This window comes from Panthera tigris, chromosome A1 (genome assembly GCF_018350195.1).
Source record: "Panthera tigris isolate Pti1 chromosome A1, P.tigris_Pti1_mat1.1, whole genome shotgun sequence".
Lineage (NCBI taxonomy): Eukaryota > Metazoa > Chordata > Mammalia > Carnivora > Felidae > Panthera > Panthera tigris.
The window spans coordinates 212,561,255-212,573,257 of record NC_056660.1 but is presented as its reverse complement, the minus strand read 5'-3'; the positions used below and the strand labels follow the sequence as shown (position 1 = coordinate 212,573,257).

At 41.5% G+C, this 12,003-nt stretch overlaps 1 protein-coding gene across 4 annotated transcripts in view; it reads left to right on the top strand.

Moving 5' to 3' along the window:
* Positions 1-12,003, top strand: part of LOC122230421 (PDZ domain-containing protein 2-like) — a 122,985-nt gene that overhangs the window by 103,835 nt on the left and 7,147 nt on the right. For all 4 annotated transcript variants that reach the window (XM_042997037.1, XM_015544396.2, XM_007097440.2 and 1 more), the window contains 5 exons: positions 653-785; positions 5,324-5,405; positions 6,952-6,986; positions 7,936-8,092; positions 9,824-10,620. In XM_042997037.1, coding sequence (XP_042852971.1) covers positions 653-785; positions 5,324-5,405; positions 6,952-6,986; positions 7,936-8,092; positions 9,824-10,620 — 1,204 coding nt within the window. The remainder of the gene's footprint in view (positions 1-652; positions 786-5,323; positions 5,406-6,951; positions 6,987-7,935; positions 8,093-9,823; positions 10,621-12,003) is intronic.

The window sequence follows — 12,003 nt, the reverse complement described above, 5'->3', positions numbered from 1 at the left end:
AGAGTCTTTTGTTCTCTCCTACTGAGTTCTCTGCCTATAATTTCAAGTCAAAATGGGCATCTTGTCCCCAATTTCTCATTTGTTCAAATTTAAAACGTTTTTACAAATTCTTGGGTAACCTTTGAGCTTCAAGATATTTCCCCCTCAAATTACATTACAATAATCATTTCAAGATGGTAGGGAAAAAAAGAAAATGGTGGTGGTCAAGGAGCTACCTTGTGATGATCAAAAGGTAGACCTGAGTTCAACAGTGTGTGACATCAAGGTGGCCTCTCTAAAGTCTGTGGCCTTGTCTAAACAATAGAAATAATAATACCTGTTCAAAGGATTGTTGTGGAAATTGCTTTGTATAGTGCCTGGTTTACACTCTGTGCTCAAAAAATGGTAACCCTTGTTATTGTCTTATTATCAATTTTATTTAACTTTACTACTTCTGAAAATGCAGCTAGATACGCATAAGGACTTTGCTGATTTAATATCTAATGTGTTTATATGAATGTGTTGCTTTTTCACACATATGCAAAGATGAAAAGATGTCATTTGCTTCTTTAAAGTATTCAGAAAAGATTTCATATTATAAACCTCTCCCAGAGGGAAATCTTGTAAAAACTTAACTGTTACCACAACGTGTTGGTTATGTTGTCCTCCCTAGCCGCGGAGATCAAATCCTGGAAGTGAACTCAGTCAATGTCCGCCATGCTGCTTTAAGCAAAGTCCATACCATCCTGAGCAAATGCCCCCCAGGACCTGTTCGACTTGTCATTGGCCGGCACCCTAATCCAAAGGTGAAGTACTTCTTATTGTTCTAAATATGAAAAGATGGCTTGGTTATTTGTCCTGTAGCAGTGATTACACATATTCCTATGATGACGCACACTCTGGTAAGACAGTTCACCCAGCCGGGCTTGGGAATCAGCCTGTGGTCACACAGTGGCCAAGTAACTGATACACATGGGAACAAATCATTGATGTGGACTTCTTCATCTTCACACTCTTAGAAATTTCATTAGAAAATTTTGACAGTGTTATTGGTGAATATAAAATATGGTAGGAAGATAAGAGTGCTGGGTTCTGAGTAACTTCCAGCTGTTTGTTTGATCTCTAGTGAGATACTTAACTTTTTGGGTTTCTGCATCAAGAAAATGTGAGAGCATTGGATTAAATGATCTGTCCAGGCCATCCTTGACCTGAGGAGAATACTTCTGTCATTAAGGCTTAAGAGTCCACTAATTTTTTTTCTGCATTGATATCACATTGTTGAATTTTTAGATAATCATAGCCCCTGTATCGTGGACCTTTGTGTTATTTGGTTGTATCTCTTTTATACTTGAGCAGTTGCTTTTAATTTTTTTAGGTTAACCAGAGCACACCTCAGCAATTTCAACTCTACTGGCTTTGAGCACTGTTTTTTGTTGTTTCAAGTACTTGATGTAAAAATCCTTTTAAATTAACTTGTCTATAATATCAGGTTATATTTTACAAAATTTAGCCTTTCCCTTTCAGTAACTCAAAATGCTCCTTAAGAACATTAGCTCTTTTGGGGGGCATCTGGGTGGCTCAGTCGGTTAAGCATCTGACTTTGGCTCAGGTCATGATCTCACAGTTCATGGGTTTGAGCCCTGTGTCAGGCTTCATGCTGACAGCTCAGAACCTGGAGCCTGCTTTGGATTCTGTTTCTCCTGTTCTATGCCCCTCCCCCTCTCTAACTCTTTCTCTCTCTCTCTCTCAAAAATCAATAAACATTAAAAAAATAATATTAGTTCTTTTTGTGCCTATCATATGACCACCTCCTCTGTATCATTTGTACTATTATTTGATTATATCCTAAATGGTCCCAGACTGCTATGCTTGATGGACTTGTATGCCATCTTGAGAGTAAGACATGTGTGTGGAGAACTTTGGGTCATCCCATTTCTGAGATTTCTTTAGTGTATTAATTTTATAGCATCATTTTTAGTGTTTTCAGTGGTGTGTTTTTGTTATACTGATTCTCCATAGTGCTTGGACAAGGATTGCCATTAGACTGATTCAAAGTCAACTCCACTACTATTTTTTTTCCCAGTTTGTGTTCTCCTGTCTATATATGTCTTAAATAAAAACTTCTTGAATAAGTATCATTAAAATAAAATCAAGTCCTGCTTCTACCATTTTCCACTTTTTCCTTCTTGTCACTTCCTGTTTTTCTCCTTTACGTTTTATAGTCCTGACATTTTCCCTTGTAATCTGTTCTCCTTTATCTCTCTGCTGTCCCCATGGCTCTCTTTGGGTCATTTTTTTTTTAAGTTTATTTATTTTGAGAGAGAGAGTGTGCAAGCAGGGGAGGGACAGATTGCTGTCAGCAAGGAGCCTGATTCAGGGCTTGATCCCAACAACCACAAGATCATGACCTGAGCTGAAATCAAGAGGCAGACACTTAACCAACTGAACCATCCAGGCACCCCATGTCATTTTTAACACCACTTTGCCTCAAACTCACAGCTAGAGTGGTCTTGACTCCTTCCTCTAGGGTCCTCTCTGGGATTCCATCACCTGCTTCCCACTTAGGAAGCAGTCCAATAAGCTAGAGCTGACCTCGCACATCCCTCAACAACATTATAAAAAATTAAGTTCTCAGTGGTTTCCAGGCATTCGTTTCAAGGCATGCCTGACTTCAAAATCCATTCCAAAATAGCACAGGTCACGATTTGTTGGGAGGTCTGCTTCGTCTCAGCCCAAAAGCATCTACCTAATTTGCCAGTACAATCAAACATCAGAATGGCATTTAAGCGCAAAGCATAATAATTCTGATGGACTGGTGGTCTGCGATCCTGTTGAATACAGGTTGATTCATGTTTCTGGCCACAGTAAATGGTCATCATGATGGTGTGGGAGATACATCCAGCAAAACCAGATTTAAGTATTTGTTTTACTAGATTTCACATTTCTTCCTAGGTAAACATGGTGTTCTTAATTGTAACATATACTATATTTTTCTTTTGGTCAAGATTCCATTTTATGTTTAATGTATTTTTATACCGCTCACCCCAGCATCTCATGCCAGTAGTACATTTTGATACTGAATGTATGTACTTCCTTAGTTTTCATGTTGTTCCAATAGAAATACCACAAGGATTTTCTTTTCTTCTGTTTCTCATAATGACTGGCGCAGTGACTGCCCAACTGGGATATTCAAACCCTCCAGGTCTAGACAAGCTAAGATTTGGACTTACTCAGGTCACAGCTTCTAGCTTATGTTAAGTAGAAGAAAGTCATAGAGGTCCATTTTTAACTGGTCCTGGGGCTCTCAGCATGACTAGAATTATCCAGGAAATCTTTCACTTGTTTCAAAACCTGACCATTTTTCTCCCACTCAGAAAAATAGTTGCAAATATTGAAAGTCTAATGTCAATTAGAAAATGGCAACCTTGCAATTCTTGCAAATTGGCAAGAAAAATTTGCAACCACCATATAAGCTTATATTTTCCCTAACTCATTTATACAAAATTACTTTTGCTTTATGAAGTATATGTGTGTGTTTTAGTGTATATGCTTTGTGCATGTATATATATATATATATTTTATTTCCTGTGAAGGTTGCTAGAAAGTATTACATAAAAGCCATGATGTGATTATGATTTATCTGTTAGATTAAAACATAATGCTGAATCTTGCATAACTTTATTTACTTATTAAGAAAAATTGCTATGCTTATCCAAATATTACTTATGCTAAATGTTATTTTAGTACATAAAATTACCATTCTAAGTTTACAGTATTCTTACCTTTAAAAAAGAAACTCTATGCAAGTTATGTAATTGTCTTTTAAAATACCTCGTAGTTCAGCATTTTTCAGGCTTTAAACTTTTTTTCCATATTGAATAATGACAGTTAGGGATAACAACTAATGGGGGAAAAATGCATGAATCTACCATGATCCCAATAAATATAGAAGGAAAAGAAGAGTTATAAAATGACAATTTTGAAAACTTCATCATAAAAATTGATTCAAATAAGAATAATCAATGATGCTAAAACCATTGAGTAAAAATATACTGGGGAGCAGGATATTGATGTTGTCTGAAGCTGTTTCCTCCCAGATTACTCATTGATGACCAAAAAAAAAAAAAAATCTAGTAAAGAAATGTGGTGAAGTCCGTCCTAATCAAGTGGTCAAAGTTACCATCAGTCATGAAACATGAAATGCTGACCCTGAGTGCCTCTCTGATGCACTGAAAAGGAAGCAGTTGTAGTTTTTCTGCCAAAAAAAAAAATACATAATCTAAATCTCAGCATGAAAAAACTATTAGATCCTAATTGAGGGTTTGATTGGCCTAAGTTTCTTCCAGAATATCAGTATTGTGACAGACAAAAGCTCAGTAGTGTTTTGGATTAAAGGAGTCTAAAAAAGACTTGACCCTAAATTGAATTCTGGATTGCCAAAAATGAAATTTCTATAAAGCATTACTATGCGAAGGAGTTAGTTGGCGACAATCCGCTAAAGATCCACAACAAGATAAGGAGCTTGCACCAGAATGCAAATCAGTTACATCACTAGGGCCACCACTCAGTTCAGTGGACATTTTTCCCCCAGCAAGACACTGTTGGGAAAGAAGCTGAGTGTTGGTAAGCATTCTGGAGGAAAATCCTATCTCCTCACAAGCTGGCATCAAACTTCCTGTGAACTACTTCTGTCTACTGACACATTTTGAGTAGCATTTATGAAGGACGGTGTTAGTACAGTTGGCTGAATTGGAATATGAAATGTGCATTAGACAGTCATTTGTGTCAATGTTAAATTTCCTAGAATTGACAATAGTACCGGGGTTATTAAAGAGAATGTTCTTGTTTTTAGGAGGTTTGTAACTTCTTAACGTCTGCAACTGACTCCCAAATTAAAATGTTAAATGGTGTGTGTATCTGTATAAAGAAAGAGCATGAGTGTAAATGTGGGAGAATGTTTTAAAAAACAACAATGAAGAATTTGTTACTCTTGTGTTACTTTTACAAGTTTTATGTAGGTTTGAAATTGTTTAAGTAAAATCTAGGAAAAAAATTAGAAGTGAGTGTTCTAGAGAGAGGCAGGTATCAGCCATGTAGCACCTGAAAGCTTTAATGAATTTGAAAACCAACTGAGGGTCTGATTTTGAATACATTGTTTGAAGCAATATGTTAACCTGGCAATATTTCTTATACACCCTGAGCTATTGCTTCAGAGGATGGTCATAATCTTTGGTCCTGTGGTTTTCCTCTTTATTTGCACTCAGCCTCTGACTCTGGTCCTAGCTACTTTTTTGGGGGGAAAATAAATAAAACCAGCTAATTTGTGCTTTCTGCTGAAAACCAGGTTTCCGAGCAGGAAATGGATGCAGTGATAGCACGCAGCACTTATCAGGAGAGCAAAGAGGCCAATTCGTCTCCTGGCTTAGGTACTGTATTTGCACATTTTCATTCAACACTCAGAAGAGTCTCTCAATTAACCTTCCCCATGGGACACTCCCCAATGCAATGTTATTGGTTGGATTCTTTGTAATTACCAGGTTTGGCAGAAGTAGTTGTCCAAGAGATTCTGTGCTTTTTCTTAGCATCTACTTTTGATTTCTGCAGTTATTTAATGTGCTTTATTAAAGTTCTAATTATGCATGCTTCTTGTACTACAAGATCATTTGCAAAAATGAGTTAGCGGCATTTCGTGTGTTTTATGTACAATTCATATAAAATGTTTTAGGTAAAAATGAAGTAATCCCAAAATATCAGTTGTTTGATAGATGCAGAGTGGTCTCCATTCCAAAACCTGGGGTTTCTTTACATGAATTAAAAATTTCCACAAAGTATGGCAGCTCTATTTCAATAATAAGTCGGTATTTTTTTAAGTTTCAACTTAAGGGTTAATAGAGGCTCCCAAAATCATGATTTTCTGCTTCTTTAAGTGGGAAACTTAAGGCAGAGAAGGACTGAAATAGTAAGAATTTCATATGAATTTTAAATGTGAAACATTCCATCAAGTTTTGAAAGTAATGTTTCCGGTAGAATAGAAATCCAAAGGGACTCTGCAAACATGTCTCAACTCAAGATATTACTGATGTTAAGATTGATGTCAGGAGAAAAAAGAACTGAGACATGAGTTACTGGTTGTCAGAGGAAAAGGAAGACTTAAGATTTTTTGGCAGCCATGTAATGCCCTGATTATTTCCATCCATAATTAATATATTTAAAGTGGGCACAACCATAATGGGCTCTTTATTCGGCCATCCCCTTCTCCTGACCTGCGTGCAAGTTGTCCTCTCCTAAGCCTGGCGTACCCATTCGATCATTTATTATGAAAGATTTTTATTAAGCTATGGACCTCATGCCCAAGATCTTTTTGCTCATGGCATAGAATTTAAAGTTTCAATGCAGAATCTTCACATCCTTCTACTAAAAACCAAAATAGGTTATTCAACCCTCTCCCCAGTTTCTTCATGGGTTTCTTGAGTGGGACTTCTTTGTTCGTTCATCCTTCGATCCGTTCAGCAGATATCACCGAATACTTCCTAGACCCAGGTGCAATGCTGAGCATTGTGGAGTCAGATCACTGAAGATCTCAGCCCTGTAGATGAATAGCTGAGGAAGGAATATGAGAGGCATCCACTTATAATTAAATTATACTGTGTGTATGGAAATTGGTGTGTGGGTAATATAAAGTACTCTCGAGATTCAGAAGAAGTTACTTCCAACTGGGTGATCCCATGGAGGTGGTAGCATCCAAGTTAGGGCTTGAAGCATGAGCAGAACCTTGGGAGGTGGGGTGGGGTGGGGTGGGGATCGGGTCAAGTGCATACATGTCTACCACCTATGCACACAGCCCATCAGTGTCAGTCAAGCAGAGAAGAGTTAATATGTTTGGCTCCTTCTTTTCTAGTTGAGAATGAGAGCCTAGTTGTAAGAATTGGAGCTGCGCTCTTTTAACTTTATGGTGAATTTTCCCTCCAACAGGTACCCCCTTGAAGAGTCCCTCTCTTGCAAAAAAGGTGAGTCAAGGCACACTGCTGCCTCGCTCAGCTGGCCCACAAACCGATTCCTGGAGCCCAGAAGCCAAACCTGAGGGCCCAGCCCATATTTCTGTCCATGAGTCATTTTGGCCACTCTACACAGACAACTGCAACGATGCTAATTTGAGAACAAATATAAAAATGTGTGTTTCTTTCATTAACTATTCATCTAGGAAAAGAATAGAGCAACAAAATAAAAGAAGTGAGCTGCAGTTTTTCTTTTTAATTTTTTTTAACGTTTATTTTTGAAAGAGAGAGAGAGCACGCGTATGTGTTGGGGAGGGGCAGAAAGAGTGAAGGAGACACAAAATCTGAAGCAGACTCCAGGCTCCTAGCTGTCAGCAGAGAGCCTGATGCGGGGCTCAAACTCACAAACCGTGAGATCATGACCTGAGCCCCGTGAGCTGCAGTTTGAAGGATAGTTTACAACCTGCTCCACAATAAAGGGTCCCAGTTGGTTTGGGGGGAGCCTGTGACTTTAAGGAGACTGGAATCGTTCTCAGCTGGCAGCCCCTCAATCCCAGTGGATCAGAGCCCAGGATTCAAACTCCCCTCTTCCTTGTTCCATCACTAGGTTGAACCAGTGGCTAGGAATTTATTTCTATTTTCCTCTCTCTCTCCCCCAGTGTTTTTCCTGGGATGGTTGATACAGTGCTGCTGTGGCTTTTCTGATCATTGCTAAGCATTTGGCAAAAAAAAAAAAAAAAAATCTTTTAAAAACATGGTCTGGCAGCAACTGTTGGCTTTTTCCTTAATTGTTTAATTTAGCCATCCTGAAGTAAATGGAACTGGGTGTTTATTGTCACCACTGTTTCACAGGACCATGGATTCGAACAAAGTGTTCTTGGAAAGACAGGAAGTAATTACTGTTTCAGCTGATCAGCTTCTGGTGTGCTTGCTCATCATCCACCACTGTCTTCTCCAACAGGACCCCCTGATTTCTGACCCCGAACCCGCCCAGTACTTTGCCCCCGGTGTCCCAGGCCCCCTGTCAGACTTCATGGTGGCCGGCTCTGAGGACGAGGATCACCCAGGAAGTGGCTGCAGCATCTCTGAAGACGGTGGCCTGCCACCCAGCACCTCCAGTAAACAATGACTGTTTTCTGACTTGGGCCACATGGGTTTACGTATTATGATGCTTTTATGTGAACGGAGAACTGGAATCCAAGCCTCTGGTTGAGTAGAAGCCATCTTTGTTCCCTGACTAAATTCAGAGTTTATTCTTAGAAAATGCAGCCCACCATTTAATGACGGGCCCCTCAGGTCTGCGGTAAAGGATCTGGACACCCGTTCTGCACCCAAGGTGTTGGAGCATCTAAACCAGCATTTAGATGCTATTTACATAACTTAGTCTTGAAATTTATGGCATGAAATCAGGTTAGCAACCTGATGGCTTTATGTTTTAGGGGAACCCTAGCCAAGATCCAGGTCCCTTCCCTCACTGGGCCCTAACTTCATTCTTTTTAGAAGGCAGTGAGTGAAAGATTCTGAACCCGTAAGAGAGATGTTATCAAACAGGTGTTTTTAAATCTCATTGATTACGCTCTCACTATAATATGAGGTAATCCCATGTGAACCATACTGGTTTCTCAGGCTTCTGCTGGTGTGGTTTGCTTTTTTTTTTTTTTTTTTTTTTATTTTTTTGGTAATGTTTATTTATTTTTGAGACAAAGAGAGACAGAGCATGAATGGGGGAGGGTCAGAGAGAGGGAGACACAGAATCTGAAGCAGGCTCCAGGCTCTGAGCTGTCAGCACAGAGCCCAAGGCGGGGCTCGAACTCATGGACCGCGAGTTTCACAGGACAAATAAACACTAAAAAAATTACCAAAATATATATATTTTTTTAATGTTTATTCATTTTTGAGAGAGAGTGAGAGTGAGCATGAGTGGGGGAGGGGCAGAGAGAGAGGGAGACACAGAATCTGAAGCAGGCTCCAGGCTCTGAGCTGTTCACACAGAGCCCGACATGGTGCTCAACTCACAAACCGCGAGATCATGACCTTAGCCAAAGTCAGACGTTCAACCAACTGAGCCACCCAAGCACCCCTGCACTTTTTTTTTTTAATTTCTAATGTCTGAACAAGAACATCTCTGTCTTAGGACAGGCAGACTTGACCACTCTGGCTTTCATTTGAAGCAGCTGATGCGCTTACTCTAGTCTCTGATGGAAACATTTCAAGGTGGAAGCACGTGTAATTTTTCTTTCATTTAGCAAGATGCAAAGAGTTTGCTGAGCAAACAAGTTTTCCTCTATCCCTGGTTGGTTACAGACAATATAATATCAGGCTCCCTGTACCATGTTCTAGGAGCTTATGTGCCCCCCGTACCCAGCCCCTACTCCTTGCCCCTGTGGAAGGGCCTCCTGTGATGAAGGGGGGGCCTCACAGGATAAGGTCCTGGAGTGCAGGGCTTGCTGGTCTCTAGGCATCCTCCCAAAAAGGAGCTCCCAGCAGCAGCATTTAGTGCGAACCCCAGCCATGTATCAGGCATCATGGGTGTTGATGAATTAAACATTTCTGTCTCTAGGCAGCATACATGTGCAAACCAAATCCAGAGATTGAAGTAAAAAAAAGAAAAAAATTTTAAACAAGAAAAGAGGCCAGTGGGAAAAGGAGAGAGGGACTCTGGCTGTCTACTCTGTGCAAATCCCAAGAAGCCCTATCATCTAAGCCTGGTCTTCAGTGGCCAGAGGACGAATAGGTGGCAGTTGTGAATGGGGGGGGTGCTCATGTATAATGAGGGGGGTTGAGTTGTAAAACCAGGCCAGACGGGAAACCCTGTCTCATTTGATGATTTCTTTCCCCCTCCCCACCAGCTCACAAGGAACCAGGAAAAGCCAGGGCCAACAGCCTCGTGTCTCTAGGAAGCCAGCGGGCCTCGGGGCTCTTCCACAAGCAGGTGACGGTTGCCAGACAAGCCAGTCTCCCTGGGAGCCCGCAGGTGCTCCGAAACCCTCTCGTCCGCCAGAGGAGGGTTGGCTGCTATGACACAGACGATGCCAGTGACGAAGAAGAGTTTGATGGCGAAGGGGATTGCGTTTCCCTCCCAGGGACCCTCTCTGGTCCCAGCAGGTCTCTGCCAGAGGACGACTGTAGGCAGGTCTTGATGACCTCTTCCAAGATCATGAGTATCAACAACCAGGAGGAACATCCCCAGAAAACACTGGTCAGTAAGGCCTCCTCAGTGCCTCTCCTAGGCAGCTCGCTGGACTTAGAGGATAGTGTCCCAGAGGGCACGGGGGACACTCCTTCCCATTCAGCCAACCTGCTGGCCTCGGTAGCGGCCCCCAAGGGTGGCCCTGGCCGCTCAGGGAAGAAGGAACTATCAGGATCTAAGAGTTCCCCCAAATTGGAATACAAAGCCGATACAGGCCCCCAGAATCTGGTGCGCACAGATGTCTCCAGGTCCCCCCAGCAGAAGAATGACAACCTGGGGTCCAGGCACAAACCAGTGGCCAGGGTCAGCCCACACCACAAGAGGCCCGAGGCTGACGCCAGGCCCAGCAACTCCGAGACTGAAAACCTAGCTGATGAAGCTGATGACCCATGTATCCAGGCCACTTCTGGCAGAGAGACCGGGACTGATTTTCATCCCGATGGAACCGTGGAGAAGGTAACTGGTTTCCTTTCAGTTACTTGGGATCTCAGTGACTTTTGTGTGAGTGAATACGGAGTGTGTTAGGAAGCAGAGGGTATCCTGCCTGGAAGAGGGGGAATGGTTGGAGAAACAGACTGTAGCAGCTGGTGGGGGGAACATGCCCAGGTATTGAGTCATAGATCATTCTGCCAAAAGATGAAATCCCTCTCTTACCTGTACACGGGACCTGTACACATGGTTGATGAGGGAAGGGCGGCACTAGGCTGGTGAAGAAGAACGCTGGGTCTGGTCCACTGGCTGGTTGGGTGACCATTGAGGCAAGTTGTTGAATCTTTGTGAGGCACAGTTGTCTGGACCACTGAGGAGAGATCGTGCCCTGATTCTGAGGAGAGATTCTGCCCTGATTATCTCTCAGAGCCAGAGGGACCGTCACACAGGCTAACAGTGATTCTCTCCAGCTGGTGACGTTCTGCGCGATCCTTATTTTTTCAGACTTTTTACGGCAACTGTGTAATAATCAAAACTATTCGTACCCTTATTGTGAGAATCACGTGAAAAATTGGGCAGGCATTCACTTAGAAACTTAACATGCACCTGGGCGCCTGGCAGGCTCAGTCTGACTCTCCATCTTGGGGTTGTGAGTTCCAGCCCCATGTTGACGGTAAAGAAGACTGAAAAAGAAAATCTTAAAAAAAAAAAAAGAAAGAAAGAAAACTTATAATGCACCACTTTAAATGCGAGTCAACATTATTTACGTTACAACTTGGTTACACATGTTAGAATGGTCCAGATTGTCAAATTGCTTGATTTTCAAAAAAAATTTTTTAATGTTTGTTTATTTTTGAGAGACAGAGACACAGAGTGCAGGCGGGGGAGGGCGGAGAGAGAGGGAGACACAGAATCTGAAGCAGGCTCCAGGCTTCGAGTGTCAGAGCCCAAGGCAGGGCTCAAACCCACAAACCGTAAGATCATGACCTGAGCCACAGTCGGACGCTCAACCAACTGAGCCACCCAGGCACCTCTCACATGGCTTGATTTTAGTCAGTATACCTCCACGTAAGCAAGGAGGAGTAAGAGAAACAAATGTTTGCGATCTCAACATAAATAGTTTCTCTCTGAGCTGATTGTAAGGCCGCATCTATAAAGATACATGTTCAAGTGGTTTATACAAACATATGTGTAAACAGACCCAGAACATATGAAGTCATAAAAACTATATTAGGCAGAAGGGATTTTTGTTAACCATATAGAAAAAGTAGAAACACATCTTTTTTCATCCTCCTAAAATATGTTACTACTTCCAACTAGCATATGTGTTTTAAAATGCAATGTTCGGCTGATGGGTTAACCCCTTCTTTTAAAAAGTATCAGCCAGTTTTGGATAACTATATAAATCAA